This window comes from Neocloeon triangulifer, unplaced genomic scaffold (assembly GCF_031216515.1).
Source record: "Neocloeon triangulifer isolate White Clay Creek 2 clone unplaced genomic scaffold, ASM3121651v1 ptg000009l, whole genome shotgun sequence".
Taxonomy (NCBI): Eukaryota; Metazoa; Arthropoda; class Insecta; order Ephemeroptera; family Baetidae; genus Neocloeon; species Neocloeon triangulifer.
In genome coordinates this window covers 5,789,393-5,809,934 of record NW_026775551.1, presented here as the reverse complement: position 1 = coordinate 5,809,934, position 20,542 = coordinate 5,789,393, and the positions used below count along the sequence as shown (strand labels likewise).

General features: G+C 38.5%; 4 protein-coding genes across 7 annotated transcripts; 2 read left to right on the top strand and 2 right to left on the bottom strand.

Annotated features, from left to right (window-relative positions):
* Positions 1 to 188: 188 nt before the first annotated feature.
* On the bottom strand, positions 189 to 1,297 carry LOC132195325 (DNA-directed RNA polymerases I, II, and III subunit RPABC5). Its single transcript, XM_059617249.1, has 3 exons — positions 1,123 to 1,297; positions 759 to 868; positions 189 to 696 (listed from the first exon to the last, which is right to left on the bottom strand). Exons 2-3 carry the CDS (start codon positions 851 to 853, stop codon positions 585 to 587), a joined length of 207 nt encoding a protein of 68 aa, XP_059473232.1. The 5' UTR covers positions 854 to 868; positions 1,123 to 1,297; the 3' UTR covers positions 189 to 584.
* A 36-nt stretch (positions 1,298 to 1,333) lies between these two features.
* LOC132195323 (viral IAP-associated factor homolog) lies at positions 1,334 to 2,694 on the top strand. 2 transcript variants are annotated; one of them, XM_059617247.1, is made up of 6 exons: positions 1,334 to 1,460; positions 1,523 to 1,611; positions 1,672 to 1,807; positions 1,863 to 2,091; positions 2,150 to 2,358; positions 2,419 to 2,694. In XM_059617247.1, exons 2-6 carry the CDS (start codon positions 1,606 to 1,608, stop codon positions 2,550 to 2,552), a joined length of 714 nt encoding a protein of 237 aa, XP_059473230.1. In that variant the 5' UTR covers positions 1,334 to 1,460; positions 1,523 to 1,605; the 3' UTR covers positions 2,553 to 2,694. The 2 variants fall into 2 exon arrangements, with proteins under 2 accessions (XP_059473230.1, XP_059473229.1); XM_059617246.1 differs by having other exon boundaries at positions 1,335 to 1,353; positions 1,433 to 1,611; positions 2,419 to 2,693.
* Positions 2,695 to 2,962: 268 nt separating this feature from the next.
* Positions 2,963 to 17,885, top strand: LOC132195180 (protein pinocchio). 3 transcript variants are annotated; one of them, XM_059616999.1, is made up of 6 exons: positions 2,963 to 3,315; positions 15,456 to 15,628; positions 16,117 to 16,165; positions 16,296 to 16,379; positions 16,725 to 16,854; positions 16,968 to 17,885. In XM_059616999.1, exons 2-6 carry the CDS (start codon positions 15,463 to 15,465, stop codon positions 17,124 to 17,126), a joined length of 588 nt encoding a protein of 195 aa, XP_059472982.1. In that variant the 5' UTR covers positions 2,963 to 3,315; positions 15,456 to 15,462; the 3' UTR covers positions 17,127 to 17,885. The 3 variants fall into 3 exon arrangements, with proteins under 3 accessions (XP_059472982.1, XP_059472985.1, XP_059472984.1); XM_059617002.1 differs by lacking the exon at positions 2,963 to 3,315 and adding an exon at positions 5,917 to 6,043; XM_059617001.1 differs by lacking the exon at positions 2,963 to 3,315 and adding an exon at positions 10,219 to 10,353.
* Positions 17,874 to 20,541, bottom strand: LOC132195178 (nucleoporin NUP42-like). The gene is made up of 7 exons (XM_059616997.1): positions 20,384 to 20,541; positions 20,153 to 20,317; positions 19,972 to 20,080; positions 19,736 to 19,907; positions 19,602 to 19,679; positions 19,456 to 19,542; positions 17,874 to 19,391 (listed from the first exon to the last, which is right to left on the bottom strand). The coding sequence occupies exons 2-7, from the start codon at positions 20,226 to 20,228 to the stop codon at positions 17,976 to 17,978; spliced, it is 1,938 nt and encodes a 645-aa protein (XP_059472980.1). The 5' UTR covers positions 20,229 to 20,317; positions 20,384 to 20,541; the 3' UTR covers positions 17,874 to 17,975.
* Position 20,542: the final 1 nt, after the last annotated feature.

The window sequence follows — 20,542 nt, the reverse complement described above, 5'->3', positions numbered from 1 at the left end:
GCATATAGTTGAGTTTCAAAATCTCAATTGGATAAGTTGAGTTTTAAGTTGGATCTCTGCATGAAAGTATTTTGTAGGAAAGAATTTCATAATTATTTTTAATTGTTGCAAACAGATTTTTCTGTTTCTGGATAGATTTATTTTATGTATAACATTAATGACTCCAGAGTTATAGATGAAAATAATACTAACAAATTTAATATTAATAACAATTCTGGCTATACAAAGCCGTATTATTTTGTGTGTGAAGATCAGCGATTTGCAAGCAATTATTTGCTTAAAATGTTTTCCATGGTAGTGACCATAACAAGAAAACTAAACTAAAACTCGTTTATACTGTATCCATAAATCGTGAAGCTTATCATGTTCATGTGTATTGCAGATTTATTGAAATAAAGTTATTTCTTGAACCTGGACTTGCGTGTATCATTTGTTTATAAAAACTTTTTGCTATAATGGTAATAAATTTAAATGACATTTTCCTAAATATTAATCAGGGTTTGGACTATGAAATACCCCTTTTCAGTTAGCTACCATTTAATTTTTATTTCTTAATTTAAGCATGGATTAAATATCTATCGGACTTAAGATTTTTCAAGAGGAGCATAATTGAGAAGTTTTTCAATCAAATCCACGTGAGCCAGGAGCATTCTTCGGCAGCAGTACCTCTTCAATTTCAACGAATCCAAAGCATCTCTAGAATGTTAATCAAGATTAAGACTTTGTTCACAATGTTTTCCACAATAAATAATAAATACCCTTCAGTGTATTCCGCTTGCAAGAGGCCAAGATAGTTTTCCCACTTGTTACCGATCACCTTGCCACAGGTAAAACACCTCACAGGAATGATCATATTGGCTCACCGGTACTGTAAAATTGACAAAACAAAATTGTAAAAATATTTTTTAAATTTTTTAACATCAAAAATATGAAATGTATAATCTGAATCACATTTGATTAGTAAAAAATAGTTGTGCATAGACTAAATGCATGCAAATGATCAATAAGATAACAAATTATAAACAAATATTATCCATACAATAAAAATGTTATTGAGGAATATTGGGTTTGCACGATCGTCAAATTCTCCAAAAATTGTCAATATAAGATGACTTGACTTACGGTTTAGGTCTTAAAGAATGTGGGCAAATCGCCCTGATCAAGTTAAAATCCTCCTCAAGCCGGAAAAATAGCAAAATTTTAGCGAAGTTTCGAGAAAACGATGGCTTTGTTGTTGTTCTAGCGTCGTGCGTGTGTTGCGGCTCCTTTCCTTCAACCAACTTCCAAATATGGACAATCATCGATCATCGAATGTTATTTATTAAATAGAGGGGCGTGGATGAAAGTTGATAGGTGAGGAAACGGGAAAAAAGCAACATTTTTCCTTGGTTTCTGGCCTGATAACTAATAACCTAATTTTGTTATTGCTCAGTGAACACTGCAGTCTATCTTTCCACGTAGTGAGAATCAAGTTCTTCCGTATTTTTTATTTGAAAATTGCCATTTTGCTCAAACTTAAAAGGATTCTTAGCCATCTGCAGCGCACACGGTAGCCATAGCTAAAAATAGGTTTTGTTGTCTTTCTTCCTTGTATCAGGCAGCACAATGCAGGTAATTTCATTTTTAAATTTCAGACAAAAAATTGATTTACTGATTATTGCTGTATTTTAGAATCCTCAGGAGGACACAGAGTGGAATGACATTCTTCGGCAGAAAGGGATAATTCCTCCAAAAAAAGAAAAAGAGGTAACGGAGGACCAGATCGTGGATATTTTGGAACAAGCAGTAGCTGAAAAAACTGGAAATGGTTAATATTATTAGAATGGTTTGAATTAAAAAATATTTACATAAAATAATTGCAGTCGCTCAAAACATGGACAAGCTTACTCTCGACGAGCTGGACGAACTGGAGGACGACGAAGATGAAGCGATAATTTTGGCCTACAGGCAAAAGCGAATTGCTGAGATCAAGGAATCGGTGCAAAAGTCAAGATACGGAGACGTCACAGAAATACGAGCCGAAGATTATGTTCAGCAGGTCAACAAAGCAGGCGAAGGAATTTGGGTTGTGCTTCATCTCTACAAGCAGGGGTGAAAAAATAATTTTACTTTAAAATCACTTGGAATACTATTTTTTATTCTCTTATAGAATACCGTTGTGCTCTTTGGTTAACCAGCATTTGAATCAGTTGGCCGCGAAATTTCCTACAACAAAGTTTTTGCGTGCAATCTCAACAACCTGCATACCTAACTACCCTGACATGAACTTGCCAACAATATTTGTTTATTTTGAAGGAGATTTGAAGAAGCAATACATTGGCCCCATTGAGCTTCGAGGGATGAAACTGTCTGTCGATGGTAAACTTATAAAAATATTGCAATCTGTTGATTTTAAAATTAAATGTCATTTTTTCACAGAGTTGGAATGGATGCTCAAAGTGGCAGGGGCAGTGCCTTCAACAATTGAAAAGGATCCAAAGCCGAAGGTCAAAGACGTCCTGATGTCTCAGCTGAGAGGCGGACGTGACGACAGTGATGATGACGATTATTGATTGGGAGAGTTTGACGGGCTATTTTTCTGGCAGTATTATTTAAAATATTATTATTTGTTCTTCCTGTCATGTATGTCAAAAGCTGAATTTCTAAATATTAAAACAAAATGTTTTTACTAATTAATGAAAAAGTTGCCAGATCGTTTAATTCAATTTGCAGTCGGTCGTAATTGTAAGAAAATTTAAAACTTTAAAAATACTCTTCTAATGCACAGATATTTTTATATAAACCAATATCATACAAATATAAACAAAAAATTTAAATAAAAATCAATAAATTATTCCTTCGCGCCCTACGACCGTGACCAAACATTTCTTCCTACGGCCGTCAGAGTGCTCTGCTGCCCTAAAAATCGATCCAGCCGCAAAAAAACCCTCGTCTCGCCTGCACTCCGCCGCCTCCCCCACTCCGTGTCTCGTCTGCTGCGGTTCGAAATTGGAGACGCCGGCGCCGTTTACTATTTTCACTCCTTTCGTCCACTCCTGGTCTGGTACATGATCATTTTCCTGGTTCGGCACTCGTCGTGCGTGGGAAAACGTGCGAAATTATTCATTCGAACGCGCCAATTTCATCTCGATCCTGATCTCAATTGGCAAATATTAACCCGTCTTGATCGAGGACGAAATTGTCAGCTGCATTAAGAAGGAATTTCTGTACTGACCACACCAACTGCAGCTGATGCACACGTGATCCCAACGAGGCCCAAGTGTTTCGAAGCCCAGTGGTCCACTGGCCGCGCACAACTGCTGAATTCATCACTTGGTGAGTTTAAAATTCCGTTCGTTTCATTTTCACCCGTTCCGAGCTGCCGCGAACTGTCAAAATTCGCGTATTCCGCGTGTGAAATATTTGGCGGGATCCGTCATCGCCAGTCAGGTGCATAATAATTTCAGTTTTCACCGCTTTCGAAGCTGTGATTCGTCGGGATGTTGATCTCCGCGAATTCCGCTCGTTGTCGGCCCTTTAATTTCATTCATGAACTCTCGGTCAAGTGCAGCAGGAAGCGGACAATGCTCGATTTGTGGCGCATTTTTTGTGTCTGCCGTCGCGTCGCATGCAGGGGTCATTCACCCCTTTGCTGGCTGCATCCGAGTGCATTCCAGGCCACACCCCTCTCTCACTATGAAATCAAACTGGCGCGACGAAATATATTTGTTTTGGTCCCGTTTTCTAATGCAGGGAAGAAAAGTTTAGAATGAGCCGGCATGAGATTCACCCTGCAAGTTCAAGGTCAAGGTCGCGCCCAAAAATGCGGCGGATTTTTGAACTAATTTTAGCACAATACATTTTTGTAGTAAAAAAGAAAATTTAATTATTTTAAATGCAAAATTTTAAAAGATCTTGGATTGAAAAGGCTGAAAATTCAATACTATATAGCAAATTTAATTACTGATTAAATTAAATTAATGCAAGTCCTCTTTATTAATTGAATAGTCACGGCCTTTTAATGAGCCTTGCACTCAATGATGTCACTCTGTATTTGAAGGCGTTTGGCAAAGAAATTGGCACCAAATCATCCTTCGGCACACAGACAAGGAAGCATTAATTTCCCCCCGGTTGCTTTAATTTGCGTTGGCACTTCACTCTTTTTTGATTGAATGTCATTCGCGTCAGAGGGTCGGCCTGGCCTGTATTGTTCTGCGGAGGCACCAAAGGCAGCCGCTCACTTTGCTAGCGCGGCCTCTGCAGCCGCACAACAAAAGAGTGACCTGCAAATCTACGGTTATCTGATGACAGCATTGGCTAATTGCCTTCTTTGCTGACCGACGAATTTTAATTTTAGAATTCAATGATATCGCCCCACTTGGAACAGAAAAAAATCCTTTTGGAACCCTTTTTTATTTTTCATACTAAATACTTCACTTTTAAATAAATTTGTTATATTAAAAAAAAATTAAAATCTTGCTTCAAGGTTTTCTTATTTGCCAAAATTAATTAAGTTTATAATAATTCTCAAAGCTTCATTTGCTTTTGAAGATTTCAATATTTTTGTTAAATTCGGTTAAATTCAAAATAAATTAGTTTTAATTAAATTTAAAATAAAAAATAGATAAAAATAATATTAATATAACTTTGAAGGAAAACCATTTTTTTATATCCATATCAGTCTAATTGTGTTGTAAGTTGTAAATTAATCATCATACAGATCCACATTGAAACACAATTCTTTCAAATGGAAGTCAATTGAAATCGAATCTGGATTTTATTAAGGTCTGCGCTGCATTTTCCCACAAACAGCCTCCATTCTTTGTTTACGGCGTATCGCATGTTGAGGGTGGTTCTAGTTACGAATTATAAAAAGGCAACACTTCTTGTTTCAGCGCGTCAATGATGAAGTAAATGGCCGTAGCAGAAAACGGACGAAAAAACATGTTTTTCGCGGCATAGTGTGCGAAATTGCTAATGCATTTGGTTAATTCAGCGTCAATTCAAATGTCACGTTCGCGCCGATAACAAAAGCAAAAAGCATATTTGAGGTAGGCCTTGCTGTTATCTTCCAGAAAACATGCAACGCCAAGATTAACAGCGACTCCAATTAAGCGCGATTGTAACAGCGGGACACTTGTTTGATAAAAAAAAAGAAAGAAATAGTCAAATAGAAGATTTCGCTGAAAACTTCTTTGCATATTTGTAGCATCTAGAATATTCATGAATTACATAATTATTAAATAATTTTTTAAATTAAAAACAGGAAACTTCGTTATTATTTTTTTAACATGAGATTTTTTTATCAATGAAATTTTAATTAACAATGTTAATACTAGAAACTGATTCGCAATAAATAAGATAAATAATAAATTAAAATTAAAAAATAAATATTACAGTGTTAGGCACTATTTTGTGATAATTAATGTAATCGTTTAGAATAATTTAAATATTTTTTGTTATATAATTTAAATAGAATAAACACCAATAAGTTTCTAATAAATTGCAGATAAAAATTACTATAATTTCAAAAAATTTCTAAATCAATTTCCATTAATTTTATCAATTTTATTTCTTTTCCTTTTTAATTTTAACTTTAACAAAAAAACACATTTGAGAATTTGCAATAATTATAAAATTTATATAACTTTATTTAATTTATTTGATGTTTCTTGATAAATTAAAAATTTTCAAACAAATTAATGGTGTCAACTTTTGATAACAGTCGACAAGAAAATATAAAATAGTTTGCTTTTTCATAGTAAAAATGCTAGCTTTCACCCGCCGTCATTTACGCCTGGAGTGAGGCAAAGTCAAAATATTTACAAAACGTGGCCCCGAACTAGCCTCTGATATAAAAAATGTTTCCATTTAGGAATTGCGCCGTAATTTAACTCTCCAATGGCAGCGAGGAAAATTGTTAAATGTTTGTCTTTTTTTATAGTCTCTAAGTGTCGCAAAAATTGACATCCTTTCAGACAAAATCTGGAGTAGCGCCAGTTGCGAACCCTTTCCTTAATTGTCACTGGGAATTCCGGCGTCAACTGTATAATTATTATATTATGTAAGTACATAAAAAGTCAACTTCCATGCAAATGCGTTGAGCAAACTTGCGCAGTCGGCGTTTCAAATTCAAACCAACGTGCAGCAGTTGCTGACCGACTCTGAAAAAGCAGACAAGGGCGGAACACGGCAGTGCTGATAAAAAAATCCACTTACAAATTCATTTACAAATTAAACGAGGAAACGTGCGCTAATTAATTCAAATGAGCTGTCGAATATTCAGGGCTATGTTCACTCTCATTCGATCAAGCAGGAAGGGTTTTATTATTGAGCTGGGCGGTGGGCGAGAAAACTAATCTGACTAGAAGTTCAAGGATGCTCTGCAAGTGCCGATCGTTAATCTCTTCACACTTTTTGACACTTGTTTGCAAACACTCGAATGGCGATGAAACTCCACATTTCTCTACGGCTTCTCGGATTTATTTTTTCTTTTACGATTTTTATTTTTTAGAACATCCGTTGAAAATATTTTGACCCAATTTAATAACAGAAACGGTCACAATAAGGAAAAAAATGATTTCGTTTCCTCTTTGTCGGTCGCGTTGCGGCTTTGGCTGCTTCGCCACTGCGCAACACTAGAAAGAAATCTTTCTCTTTTTCTGCGTCGAGCGTCACATTGACGTCAACCTGCGTATAATATGCATTATGTATTTACTACGAAACTATGTACTTGGTACATAGCAGGTGCAATGACTGCATGTATTTCTCTGCGAGACCACAATTATTGTGAAAGGAGTAGGGAGCGGAAAATTGAGTTTAAAGTTGTGAGACCATCAGGTATCCACTTTGGTAAATAACTGCACTGAAACGGGCCCTGATATAAATGCTGTGCCTGCATCGTTCCATTAAATTTGTGCCAATTCGTTGCCGTTTTCATCTCGGAATCGTTTCTTCAATTCACTGCATCCTCTTGAAATTCTCAAAGTAAAAACTTGTCCTTCAAATTGTTTGAGAGCAACAGAGGAAAGAAAAAGAGACCTTATTAATTCTCAATGGGGATTGAGTTCATTGTTTACTTTTTTAGCACAAGCAGCTGAAAAAATATTAATTTGAAAGTTTCAATTAAATAAATTTATTACCATTTTTACCATTAAAATAGCTAAACTTTAAAAATTAATTGGAAAATACGAAATTACACAAATAAATCTGACCTAATAAATTGAATATTCAAAATTTTCTGCAAAATTCCAATTAAACTGATATGCAACAGACAAGTGATCTAAATTTGGGGCTTTAGGTATTTCACATGCACCCAAATTTGTATGCAATTGGCATTCGGCTCGAGACGCCGACCTGTTTTGTCTCAAAATAGCATTGCCGCCCATACAGGTGCTGACGGCAATTAATATCATCGATTTTCGCCCGGAGGCGTCGAGACAAGAAGTGCGTTTCCAGTTACGTCTCGCACAACGAGCGTCTTGAAAAAAAATGCGAACGCCGACATGCCAGAGACAAACCGCCGAAAATGATTTATTTGCTTTTGCGCTTTAAAAAAGAGTTATTTTGCGCAAAAATTATCTCGGCGTTGTCGCGCCTAAATATTTTTAGCCTGAAAATATCACGTCGCGCTTTTTAAGAAATTCAGGTTGCAAAACGGTTTGAATCGACAATGAGTTCGGAAGTCTCTTTTGTGGAAAAGTTTTTGATCTGAAAGAAAAAGATGGAAAAGATTTATTTGTTTTGTGACACAAGACACATGCAAATCTAGGCCAACGACTTAGTGAGGCATCGACATGCAAAGGATGCGTGCCACGGCATTAACAAGCAATTATCGTGGGAGCGCCAGAGACAATCGATTGTGCCGCCGCCGCAGAGGTTAAATTACTTTTGCGCTCACTCGATTTGTGCACAATTAAAAACCGACTCGTAATTTATCCACAGTCTGCCTAACTAATCAAATATCAAATAAATGAAATCAACTCAGAATTCTGTTCAAGTTTGATCAATTAGAAAAAGAAATCAATTTACGCCTATCTCGGGCGATTTTATGTGACCCGAATGGGTCAATTTGAATTTGTATTGTCAAAATCTTACATCATACATTGTTTACATTCAATTTTAATTAAATCTGTTTACCTAAAGGAATTGTTGAACTTTTGTTAATTCATTAAAATTCTTTATATATTTTTTTTACATGCAACGATCCAGAATTTTTTACCGGCGCCGCCGATGAACCCTTCTTTTTATTTTATTGCCAAGCTTCCTTTTACCTTGAAGACCGCTTAAGGTATTTTGTCTGCTGGAGCACTCGAACAAAAAGCGGAGAATGAAATCAGATCGGGCATCACGTGAAACCGCGCTTGCGGATTTCGAGACGAACCCGCGCCTTGGCTGCTTTTTGTCGAGGGCAGCAGTCTTGGTGGTAGTGTCGGCTTTCCAGAGGCGTCGAGTGACATTTTTCTCTTGCGTCCGTCAAATGCATTACCTGAGGTCAGTGCGATAAAAATGCTAGTCGTCGCCACCGATTGATTACGCATGGGCGGCGCCTGTCTGCATTTTTTTTCCATTACGCTGCTTCGGAAATGCCTGTTTATATGTATTTATTTTTATTGTTTTTGCTCAGGCAAGAAGAGCGCGCGGCCTCGCTCGAACCACCTAAGCTGCTCAAGGCCTTCCACGTGATTTTGCCCAAAATGTGTACATGCATATGTACTTTTGATAGACACAAACTCTTCTCGCGGCACGTCAGCTCCAATTGATCCCGCCCGTCTCGGCAAATCAGTCCGACAGACTGGAGATCTTGATGGGAGATGCGCTCGCAAAACTAAAGAGAATTTTATTTAGTTTCCTCCGATTAATTTATATCTTTAATGTGACATACGAGCTTGTTTGAACTGGTTGCACGTTTCTTTTGTTTAAAGGTGCAATGTTTTTTATTTTCAATCAGAACTAATTAAACGTAGGTGAAAAATATGTTGATTGGTACTAATTGGTAGAAGTCTCTGGTTCAAAAATTGATAAATATAAAAAACATTTCTAGTAAGAAAAATTGCAGCAGATCATGAGATCTCCTCTTTTTCGTTTTTCACAAATTTTCAATTATCGTTCAAATCATTGCAATTGTTTCAATTCTTATAAATATGACAAGTTAATTTATAAAATCAAATCAATCAAGCGCATTTTCACAGGTGAATCTCCAGGCCTACATAATTTCGCTATTAAATAACGTTTGGTTCCTTTCACATATTTGCGCTGATTTATTTCATGCACAGACTCTGGATGTATTATTTTTTATGGGATGCGTGACTCGCCGAGTTTGGTAGTTGAACGCGCAGACACAGTTTTTGTTTCGGTGACATGGCCCAATGACAACCTCCCGCATCACTGCAGGGGTGATTTGCAAATTTACGACTGGCGAAAGCTGCGAGCCGTTAAAAATGTTATTTGCAGATAATGTCAAGCTTTTTTAGTCCCCCAATGGCAAACTGCACCTGCCTCGCGACAACCCGAACTTGACCTTGGTCGATGATGGCACTCGAGTGGCTAAACAAGAGGTTTTTGCTTATTATACTGGCCATCCTACTTACACTTGTTTATCTGAAAAAAGTACATTAATTATTGCGTTCTTTTTATCAGTCGAGATGTTGATACAGTTTTGCAAAAAATAAAGGACTTTGGACCTGCACTGGCGTTGATAAATAAAACAATAGTCATGAGATGAAAGGCAATGGCCAGTGAACAAATTGACACAAGGTCCGAGCAATTTTAAATGCACTTGAATTTTGATAATGCATTTAAATCAATTTTCAACTCTGGATTGATGAAAAACAAATCAATAATGCGACTATTAAGTAAATGGGCTGAGATCGAATGTTTACGGAAGAGGCACCTTCAAAACAGGGCGGCTCCGAGATCCACCAATGAGTAATTCAAGCGCGCACACCAATTTCAACAATGGGATCAAATAGTTATCGGAAGTGATCTTGTGATCCTTGGGATTAAACCACAACGCTAATAGGCAAAAATTTATTTAATTTGAACTTTGGTTTGCAAACCACTCCAAGTATTAAGTTTTGCAAGGACGGATGTAATTAAAAAACTAATTAGCGAAGAAGAAGAAAAAGGAGAATCTGTGGCGAAGGCGCCAGTTGACATGCGAATCGTACACTTGACGCTAATATCCGCGATGCATGTCGATTGGCTAACCTTGAGAAGGTAAGGCAGGGAAAGAAAGAGTTCGCCGACAGTGGTGAGGCGGCGGAGCTTTGCATAGCTCGTCGCCGCCGCCGCCGCTTCAGTTGGCGTTAGGAGAGCTCAGGCTGCACTTGCTTGCCGTCTCAGCTGCCTCATATCCCACTTGCCTGAATATCGGTGAGTACCTTCCTTAAGACGTGTGACTTTCCGCCACTTTCTAAACCTCGCTTCTTTTGTCAACATTTTTGTTTATGTCCTTTTCACGCAGACCGGTTCGAGCTCGTAAATTCCACCTGTCTGCGCCGCGCACTTTTGGAATTCCTCACCGTTTATTTTGACATGCATAAAGTGCACTCGCCGCTTCCTCGTAGCGGGAAATTGAACCTCAACGACGGTTAATGAAACTTTGTCTTGATGATTGCCGCAATTGCAATCGATTTCAAATGTTTTTTCGTTAAAAAATAATCTACTTCCGTTTCAAAACTTTCTACATTCGCAAACGTGCAATCAAAACTATTCCGGTCAGCCTTTTGGCGAAATTGTGTTTCTGCGATTGAAAAAGGAACCAAAGCCGCAGTCGGAGAAATTCGTCTGCACGACCCGTAGCTCAATATTTATTTTCTCCGAACGTTGCAAAAAAAAGGAATATCTACTTTGGCGCCGCCCTCAACATCATTTCTAAGTTTTCCTCATTCATTTGACGCCACATTCTCAGAGTGTTTACCGTGCTAAGAGATTACAAACTATACGCTTTGAAACGTCACAGCGACGGGGATTAACGCTGCAAACATGTGTTACAAGAAATAAAACATGCGTAATTTAAGTTGCACATTTTTATTTCTATAATTACGGAAAAAAACTAGGAAATTTCCTGCCCTAAATTATAATTTTGGCATTTGATTATACAAGCCATTGTCTTATTAGTTTTTGCTGTGTAATCGCATTTGAATAATTCAGCTCCGTTTCAATATTGATTTGCTATGCAGGGGCATCAGGGAAAGATAGCCGCGTACTTTCGATTTTCGTCAGGGCCATTCTCACGGCTGTCAATATGCCTGTAGGAATACCAAATACGGAACTAACCAAATTATTTAATTAAGATATTAAATCGCCCGCCTCTGAAAACTTTGTTTGAAGGCGAGTCCGCGGAAAAAGCAACGAGAATCGCTTATTTTTTTTTATAACGATGCCAGTCCGTGACCATCTCTTGTGTGCGTGATGAGCAGTGGATATTTATATTCCATTTCTTCCTGATCGCGATTTCATATAGACGCCGACACAAAGACAGACAGCCTTGCAAAAATAGCGGCGGCGCGACTCTCACATTGCAAAAGCCTTTTAAACAGTAATTAAGCGCGGGCTCTTGTTCAGCTCCGTTGGGTTAAAAAAAAATGAATTTCTAAATTGCATTTGTGTGAAAATTGAAGAGCGCGGGCGTCTGTGGTGCAATGCTGAGGAAGGCAAAACTTTACAATGTTCATCTTTCATGAGAACTTGAATTTCAAATGATTCATTTATCTGGAAATAATTCTGCTAGCATTTTTTTTTTTTATAATTGCAATATTAATTATTTCAATCCACGATGTTTTAGGTTAGAAAAATCAGAAACCCCACTAGAAAAATTTAACTTAATATTCTAAAAATTATTTTAGATTTCAACACTTCACAAAAATTAATGATATTTTACATATTTTTCTCTGTTATTTTCACAAAATTTAATGGAAAAAATTAAATAGCATCAATTAACAATTGCTAAGATATTATTCGCCGTTTCCCCTTAGTAAGCCCATCGCCGAAACTTTAAAACGCAATTCATCTGCCGAGACTAATTGAGCAGCAATTAGCACGATTTAACTTGAGCCACGCTTAATTACCGCGTTGCTCTGATTAGCCCCATTCTGGTAATGAAAGCGTGGGCCCGTCGAGTGACAACTGCTGGGCACACAAACAAAATAATAGGAAGATTTTGCGGACCACGATTGGTGCTCGGCGGGTGGAGTGACCACACGTGATCCGTGCGCATAGGCACATTATTATTTATTTACACAGAACTTTGCACTCGCAATTATGCAAGACCCATTCACTTATTTCATCGCTCCACGCGGTGCGTCTTCCGCTCTGCTCATGCACCCGTCATGCTGTGTCGCGAGAAAGAAAAGAAGAAAGAAATTTTACGTTCTGCAATCTAAGCGGATCAACTATTTTAAGAACTCGGAGGAGAGGATTTTCTCGTCTTGTGACACGCTGCCTCCCATCGGGTGCATGAACTGCATGTGATTTTTATTTCTATACCACGCGACACATCGGTGCTCATTTTTTTAAATTCCAGCCAAAGCTGGGCCAAAGGAGCAATAATGTCATGTTATTATCCAGATTTAAATTTATAAAAACATTCTACTTGAAAGGATTCCAGTCTAATTAAATGTATTATAATCTTATTTTATTTATTATTATTTTGCATATTGCAAAGATTAGCCGGGAATTTCCCACACAAGCTGAAAGCTAAGCCGATAAAAGGATTGGCTGAAATCAAGCAGCACTCGTAAAGCCACAACCTCAGCGACTTGCAAATTCTTTCTTCATTGAGCTTTGTTCTTTCTTTTTAGCACGTCAGACTTGAGAGAAAAAATTTGAGATGAGATTATTTTCATTTATATATTAGGTTTAATTTTGCCGGATCTCATTTTGCGTCCATTCTTAGTGTCGAAAAGCATGACTCGGCGCATCTCTCGCCCCTTATTATGAATTGTGTATTTGCTCCTCCGATTTCGCGAATGCAACTGACGTACAAGAGAAGCTTCCACAATGAGCAAAAACGTTTGAACACTTCAGCTTCCCAACCCACTCGCGTACAGGATGTAATTTTTTCTTCTCCGATTAATGAATAAATTGGAATTAGTTTTGATTTGAAAACAGGAATGGCATTAAAATTGCATCATTCAAACTAGTCGTGGACTTCAAAATTAAGGTCAACGATGAAAGTTCACATTTCACTATTGCATAACGCAAAGTGCGCAGTTGCATTCAACGAATTCAGGTAGCGTAACGAGAATGCACGTTACGTATGAATGTACAAATCGAACAAAAAGGCAAGCACGCTTTTAATTCCTTTGAGGCTTGCATTTGAAGAAAAAGCTGAATCGAAAATGAGGAGAAGCGCAGAGAAGGTTACTTATTGTGTTGGTCAGGTTATCGTCAGCAGGTGGGGTTAACCAACGCTCATGGGGAATTGAGGCCCTCTCTGGTTATTTATTTACACGGAATCAATCGGTGACACAGCAATTAATGCGAAGAGATTAAATAACTCCAATGAATGAGTGTGTCAGCAACACACAGGTGAAGGAAATAAAAAAAAAACAATAATCATTTGTAGGTTGCGCGATACCGCAAGTTTCCTTTTCACGCAGCTACGCATTTTATACTCTCTACTTATCATCCCATGACTTTTGTTGTGGCATCGACTTGCATAAATAAATATATACTGGCTGCGCGCTTCTGCATGCGAAGAGTTGGAAAATATGAGCTTAACGTTTCGCAAAGTTTGCTCGCTGTTTTGAAACTTGGATAATTTATGCATAATTTATTAGAAAAAAATAATACAGTTTGAAACTTTGCTGACATATGCAATTCTTAAAACAGAAAAATCCATAAATTTTGTAAATAAAATCGATTTTTTTTTCTTGTGAAACTGGTTAACATTGTGAAAATTTTCATGAAATCCCCCTCAAAGTTAGCATTCAATGATGCATATTATTTTTTTAATAGAAGTTTCAAACTTTCAACATTGGTTTTAAGCTGACTTTTGTATATGCTAGTAAAATTTTCCATTATTTCAGTATACTTTTCATTTATATCTTAATGCAAAAACTTCAAAGCAAATCACGCCTTGCTGAGGAAACAGGTCAAGACGAGCTGTTCTGATTAGGTGCCAATTAAACTTACGAAACTGATTTTTTTCACCCCAGCGTCGGAATCATGTCACTTGCCGACCTGCGGCTTATCAATTCTCCGACACATAATAAAAGTATTGAGCTCGCTGTAACACTTTCTCCCTTCACTGCACATGTGCATGCGAGCAAAACAAATCCACGCAAATGTTCAGTACAAGGCGATATGTTTAATAAAGCACAACTTTTCCTCTGTGTGTGGCGCCAATCGCTGCCATGCAGTCGGACGCAGCGGCGAATAAAAGAAAGCTATAGTCGTGTCGCAATCGACTTGCGGGCGCCGTCTTTTATGATTCCAAGTAAAACCAGCATCTAGTAAAAAATCGTTAATTTCAAAGTACTGTTTTTTGTTTTATAACTTCAGACTGCTCCATTTTCTCATGTAAAAATGCGCCCAAAAAATCAAAAGATTTACAACCGGCGCAGGTTTGTTATCTGAGTAAGTTGTCTTGCACGGTGTAATATTGAAACAAGGTGCATTCGTAAAAGCACATCAAGTGTAATTCTCACTTGCTCGGTGTCACCACCGACAAAATAGATCAAGGCTCTGCTCTCGGCACGCTGCACTTATTTGCATTTCTAGCCGCGCAGTCGATATTTAGGTCTGTTGCGTCGCTGCTGCATCTTTTCGATTTTCCTCTTTCAAGCTTGCGGCACACTTGATTATATCAAAATAGGAGCGGTGGAGATATAATTGAGAGTAGCTCAAAATCACGCGGTGAGCACGTGGGGAATTGAGTCATTTCGTCCTTTGTTAGTAAATATTGAATTAATTAAGCAAGGTGAAGTAAAGCAATAACTGCGGAGAGCGCTCAGCCGGAACATGATAAATGTAATAAATACCACATTTTTACCGCCTTTCCATTTACTCACTGACTCTTAAAAAAAAATTTAATTTATTCTCCAAAAATAACCTTTGACGCAAAATCCGTATGCATTCTAAGAGCAAAGGCCCGCGTGCCTGGAATTCGCAGACAGTGAGCGCGAGACTGCACCTCGACCAAATTCGATCGCCGCCGCTGTCTCGCCGAGGAATTCATCCCTTAATTGAATCGCAGCCAAAAATTTCTCTAGCTTTATTTCCACCGCAGAGTTTACTGGCCTCGTTTGCTCTGTAAATGATTTTGACAAAAAGCGCGACTAAAATGGCTCAATTAGGTACATTTTCGGTGCTCATGACCTTCACCGGCTGAAATTGTTATCGCAGAGCAGCAGCCGCCGGCGAACGCATTCAAATTCCCCGAAAACTTCCTGGTGGTTTCGCGTTTCCGGCCGCGCGCACAGCCACATACACTGACCAATCGTCTCATTTTCCTCTCGTCTGCTCCACAGTTTCTACATGATGCTCCGCGGACCCGCCGTCGCCCTCACCGAGTACGAGGACAACATCCTCTTTGACCTCGATGACCCAGACTTTGGTGCCAACGAGAACTGCAGACCATCCAGTCCTGCCTTCCTGGGCATGGGACTGCGACGGGGCAGCCGAAGTAGTTGCGGATCGTCTGGTAAATGAAATAAGATAAATTTTACATAATAATAATTTATTTTTGCTTCAAATTTAGTTCATTATTTCATCAAACCAATATTTAATTGATATTTTTATGCCACTCTAATATCAAAAGATCTTTCAAGTTTGGTTGAGAGAAAAGATATTTAGTTTTATTATCAATAAGAAACAAGGTTTCAACATTATGTCAGTGTGTATTTGGCCAGATCTGATAGTGCGACATAGGCGCATCCGCTCCGAGTAACTTTTTTGTGTTATGCAGGAAGAGTTAAAATTGTACATGAAAAATATTCTTTTAATTTTCTACTCGTCTCAAATCATCTCTTATTTATTTCAAAAGGAAAACCTGCAAATTAGCTAGCAATTTTAATTCCAGTCTGGTCAAAACACGCAAGCATAATTTTCCGATTCCAAGCAATCGTCTAGCAGGACTGTAATTTTACCAGCACGCAACCAGTCTAAAGTAATAATTCCGCAATTTTGCAGCGAGCTTGGTAACCTTGGAACTGCCAACCACCCGTGAACGTCGCTGCAGGTAAATTTGGGTGGTTTTCTTTGGCTAAAACTTCTTTCACGACTTCAAGTTCAACTTCTAGATCATATTTTTCCACTGTTGAATGTAACTTTGCCTCTTGATTTATTAATTTTGGTTTTTCTAATTTCAGCGGCAGTAGCTGCGCCTCGTTCGACGGCGACTTGGCCTATCTGAGCATCGAGTCACTGCGCTCACACCTTAGCTCCTGCTTCACGTAAGAATTTTCTTTTTCTCTTGGCTTCGAGAAGGTCAACCCGCCTTAATTACTATCCAATTTTAGGCGCTGGTTCCTAATTTAGAATCAAACAAAGCATACATTATTTCCGTTTGCTTTTTAACTGTAAATTATTTACTAAACAAAAACCACTGCCGTTTTGAACTCACTATAAATTCTTATCAATGCACGAATGACTTGGAAATTACATTTTCCTGTTTTGATTGTCAATTATAATAAAAATCATAAAATTAAGAATTTAATTCAAATCCCAGGACTTTTTTGATCATTTTTCCTATTTTCAAATAAGAATACCATTTTAATTCGATTTTTAATAATCCTCAGGTGTGGCGTGAGCTGGGTTGAAGAACATGTTTCTTTAGACTGTCCTGAGTGTGGAGGATACTCAATGCAAAGGCCATGCCCAAGTTGTGATGGGCGCTGCGAGTCTACCTGGACCAGGGATCTTGCCTCCGTAAATAATTTTTTTGCTTTTCTATTCCGTTTCTATAATAAACATCAATCACATAAAAAATCTACTATCTGGGGTTAAAAAGATTCTAATTCGCATTTAATGTGATTTTGCAGAGCCACGCATCTGGAAAGGCAAGATGGGAAGGCGAATGCAGTAGTAACAACTGCAACAACAACCAAGACACAAACACCCAGGCCAGAATCATCCTGCGCTCCATTGTTGACCTCACCCTCTCAGATAAAATGACAACAGAGAAGAAGACGTCGTCATGACGAATGCAGTGTTAGTTGAATAATGACTCTCCAAGTGACCTAAGATAAAACTTTACTTTACGCGTATACAATTAACTAATAGGTTAAGCAAAAACAATGCTCAATGCACAGCCTTTTGTCACTTATCAGTTCCTTATTAACTAATGTCATCAAGTATAATTCATCTTGCATCTGCGTAGGAATGGACTAGTTGCCGAAACGCCATCAGTAAATAACTCTAGCAATTATAAACATTCCAATGCAAAAGGGACCAATTTGTGGATTGCTACAATCCAGTCAGAAATTGTATACTTGCGTTAATTTTGAATTAAAAAAATTATAGTCTGCCCAATGTAAATTTAATATGTGGCTTGGATTGAAAGAAATGAAGTGATGAGAGAGATCTGACTAGCGCTGTAAAGAGCTGCTTCAGCTAAAAATTTGTAGATTCATTTGTGACTGTACTAGGGTCGGTGGTTGTTGAGAGGCAAAAATCTCTTTATTTACAGGCAGCGCAGTATTGGCTGGGATTATTTTCTTGGACTCAAAATAATTTTTGCTAAAATTCAGCTCAAAGGTTTTCTTTGTGTAGGTTACACAGATTTTTTTAAATTTCATGATTATCCAAACATTGAAAGAATGTTACTTGATAATAACCTTCCAAACAAATAGATGCTTATTGTAAATAGTGAAGAATAAAAATCAAATTTGTCGAATTCGCCTGTGTCAAAGATATAGTGACCACGTTAATAAATAAAAATAAGTATATATAAAAATTTTAAGCTCTGGCAGCTCTGCTTTTATTTACAACTCAAATCATTACTACAAAACTGATCAATTTGAGACTTAACTTAAAAAATTAAAACAGCATTAGAAGCAAAGCTCACTTGGCGGAGGCACCACTGGAATGCTGCCCAGCTTGAAAGAATCAGACGTGAAGGCCTCGATAATGAAATTTTCTAGATCCTCCAGTTTGGAATAATGATTTCCAGCAGGAGCCTGGGTGAATGGATTCAAATTGACTGCGTCAGTTTGTGCAAAGACACTGGCCGGTTCTTGAGTTTTGGCAAATGGTGATGAAGTAGAAGTGGCAGAAGCAAAGATAGACGCTGTTGGCTGTTGACCAAAAGCTGGAACGCCTGAGAAAGGAGAAGGGCTGACAGCACTGCTGGTCGGTGTTATTTGCGCAAACGATGGTGGTTGGGCCGTCACAGCTGCAGCGGCAAATAGTCCTGAGGGTGGTGTAGGTTGTGGTGTTGATGGGGTCTGTCCAAAAATGGAGCCAACTGCTGGGGTCAAAGTCTGCTGACCGAACAAATTCGACTGCTGTCCGTAAGCAGGAGCAGCAAATGGTGTGCTCGACGCCTGCTGGGTCGTCTGGCCAAATAAACTGTTTCCGCTCTGGCCGAATAAATTCCCAGCCGGTTGGATTGTTTGACCAGCCTGGCCGAATAAATTTCCTGTTGTGGATGACTGGGTTGTTGGAGTAGCAGCTTGTCCAAACAAATTGGTGTTCGGAGTTGTAGGTTGGGCAAAAAGATTTGTACTCGTATTAGAAGCAGGACTTTGAACAGCTTGGGCAAATAATCCACCCGCAGGGGTTGAGCTGGCCTGACCAAAGATATTTCCAGGTTGGGACGTCTGCTGTCCGAAAAGTGATTTCTGCCCAAAGATGCTGCCAGCATTTGTAGTGGAACTCGCAGATTGGCTGAATAAACCAGAGGCTGCATTACTCAGGGGCTGACCAAACGGAGGCTGTGTGACAGCAGAGGGTTGAGGGGTGCCTGGAGTCTGCCCAAAAGCAGGAGGTTGGCCGAACAGGTTGCCACTGGATGGCTGAGCTGCTTGTCCGAATAAGTTTGCCTGGGCAGCACTCGTTTGCTGGCCAAAAGTAGACGACTGTCCGAACAAGTTGCTAGGCTGGCTCTGAGAAGCCTGTCCGAAGACACTCTGCGGTGCTTGCCCGAACAAGTTTTGAGCTGGAGCTTGAGTTTGGCTACTCTGGCCAAACACATTACCTGCGCTTTGTGTAAAGGCAGATGTCGTCTGTTGTCCGAAGAGGTTCGACTGGCCGAAGGAGGTCTTTTGGGCCAAAGCAGGCGCTGCTTCTCCAAACACGGGCTGAGTCGCAGCTGCTGCTGAAGCGAAGAGCCCACCTGTTGGTGTAGCAGGGGCTGCGCTGCCAAATAAACTACTCTGGGGTGTAGTTGCAGTCTGGCCGAACAAACTGGTCTGCCCAAAAGGCTTAGGAGATGATGTATTGGAGCCGAAAGTGCTGTTGCTTGACTGAAAAAAGAAAGGGAGTAGTTTTTAAATTCCATCGCTACAGTTATATTTTACAATATTTTACCTGGAATGGATTTGAGTTCTGCCGACTTCCGAAAACTGAACTGCTGCTGGTGGCCCCAGAAAAATTTCCACTCGAGCAAAGGTTTTCCTATTTTATTTTTTATTTTTAGCACATGTAATTATTAAATTACAATCAATAACACAAACCAGGCTTTTTACGTCCAAGCTCAAAATAGCAGCATGCTTCTCGTCTGACTCTTTTTTCAATTGTTCAAATCTATTTTTCTGAAATATATTAAAATTTTGATAGAAAATAAAATAATTTCAAGGCAAAATTTTACATAGGCATCAAAGTTGTTTTGAGACTGGGCTTGATATGCTTCAAATCTCAGCTCTTCTGGGGAAATGTCCTCTAGTATAGGAATATTTCCACCATCTTTCAGAGGGCAAATGCAGGAAAAAGGCCACTGCTTTCCACCTTGTGTCAATCTGATTTCCTCATCAAGGGCTCGTCTATGGAAAATTAGAAAAAAAAATTAAGAAAAATAAACTTTCCGAAACTTTCAATGTTTTTTACTTCATTGTAGCATAGTTGATTGGAGTTGTATTTCCACCAGCCCCAGAAGCTCCAAACGAAACCGACTTTTGAGGGGTCCCAAACACATTAGGTGGTGGTGGTCTGCTGTCTTAAATGGTGCAAATAGAAGGTTGAAAGGCTGTTATTGTCACTGATTTTCCATTAGGAAATCATAACATACCATAGGTGGTGTGTTCATTCCGACACTGGGCTCCATAGAGACAACGTCCTTGCAAAAAATATTTGCAAACTACCATGATGCTGAAGCGTTCTAGCCAGGGAAAGTTTTTTATATTCTTATGTCACTGTAAACTGATGTGAACTCTCTTGAATTTTTTCCAATTATCTGAAATTAAGTTCGGTTTTTTTGTTTTTAACATAAATTTCATGATCTAAATAACACAATGCTTACCGAAATTACGTTTACCAGGCTCTGGGTTTTCACGTTTTTCCACGTCGTCTTGAAATTTCTTGTTTATACATAATTTATGTGAAATAGTCGCACAATTTTCAACTTTATTTTTGTTGGTAAACAAAACAAGAGCCTAAGTTTTAAATTTTCGCGGGTCTA

Coding starts and splice junctions, on each gene's coding strand:
- LOC132195323 (XM_059617247.1), top strand. Junction 1,808..1,862: donor AGCTGAAAAAACTGGAAATG/GTTAATATTATT, acceptor AAATAATTGCAG/TCGCTCAAAACATGGACAAG. Junction 2,092..2,149: donor CTTCATCTCTACAAGCAGGG/GTGAAAAAATAA, acceptor ATTCTCTTATAG/AATACCGTTGTGCTCTTTGG.
- LOC132195178 (XM_059616997.1), bottom strand. CDS start 20,228: ATGGTAGTTTGCAAATATTTTTTGCAAGGACGTTGTCTCTATGGAGCC. Junction 19,908..19,971: donor ATCAACTATGCTACAATGAA/GTAAAAAACATT, acceptor AATTTTCCATAG/ACGAGCCCTTGATGAGGAAA. Junction 19,680..19,735: donor AAAACAACTTTGATGCCTAT/GTAAAATTTTGC, acceptor AATATATTTCAG/AAAAATAGATTTGAACAATT.
- LOC132195180 (XM_059616999.1), top strand. CDS start 15,463: ATGATGCTCCGCGGACCCGCCGTCGCCCTCACCGAGTACGAGGACAAC. Junction 16,166..16,295: donor ACCCGTGAACGTCGCTGCAG/GTAAATTTGGGT, acceptor TTCTAATTTCAG/CGGCAGTAGCTGCGCCTCGT. Junction 16,380..16,724: donor CACCTTAGCTCCTGCTTCAC/GTAAGAATTTTC, acceptor AATAATCCTCAG/GTGTGGCGTGAGCTGGGTTG.
- LOC132195325 (XM_059617249.1), bottom strand. CDS start 853: ATGATCATTCCTGTGAGGTGTTTTACCTGTGGCAAGGTGATCGGTAAC. Junction 697..758: donor CAAGCGGAATACACTGAAGG/GTATTTATTATT, acceptor TTAACATTCTAG/AGATGCTTTGGATTCGTTGA.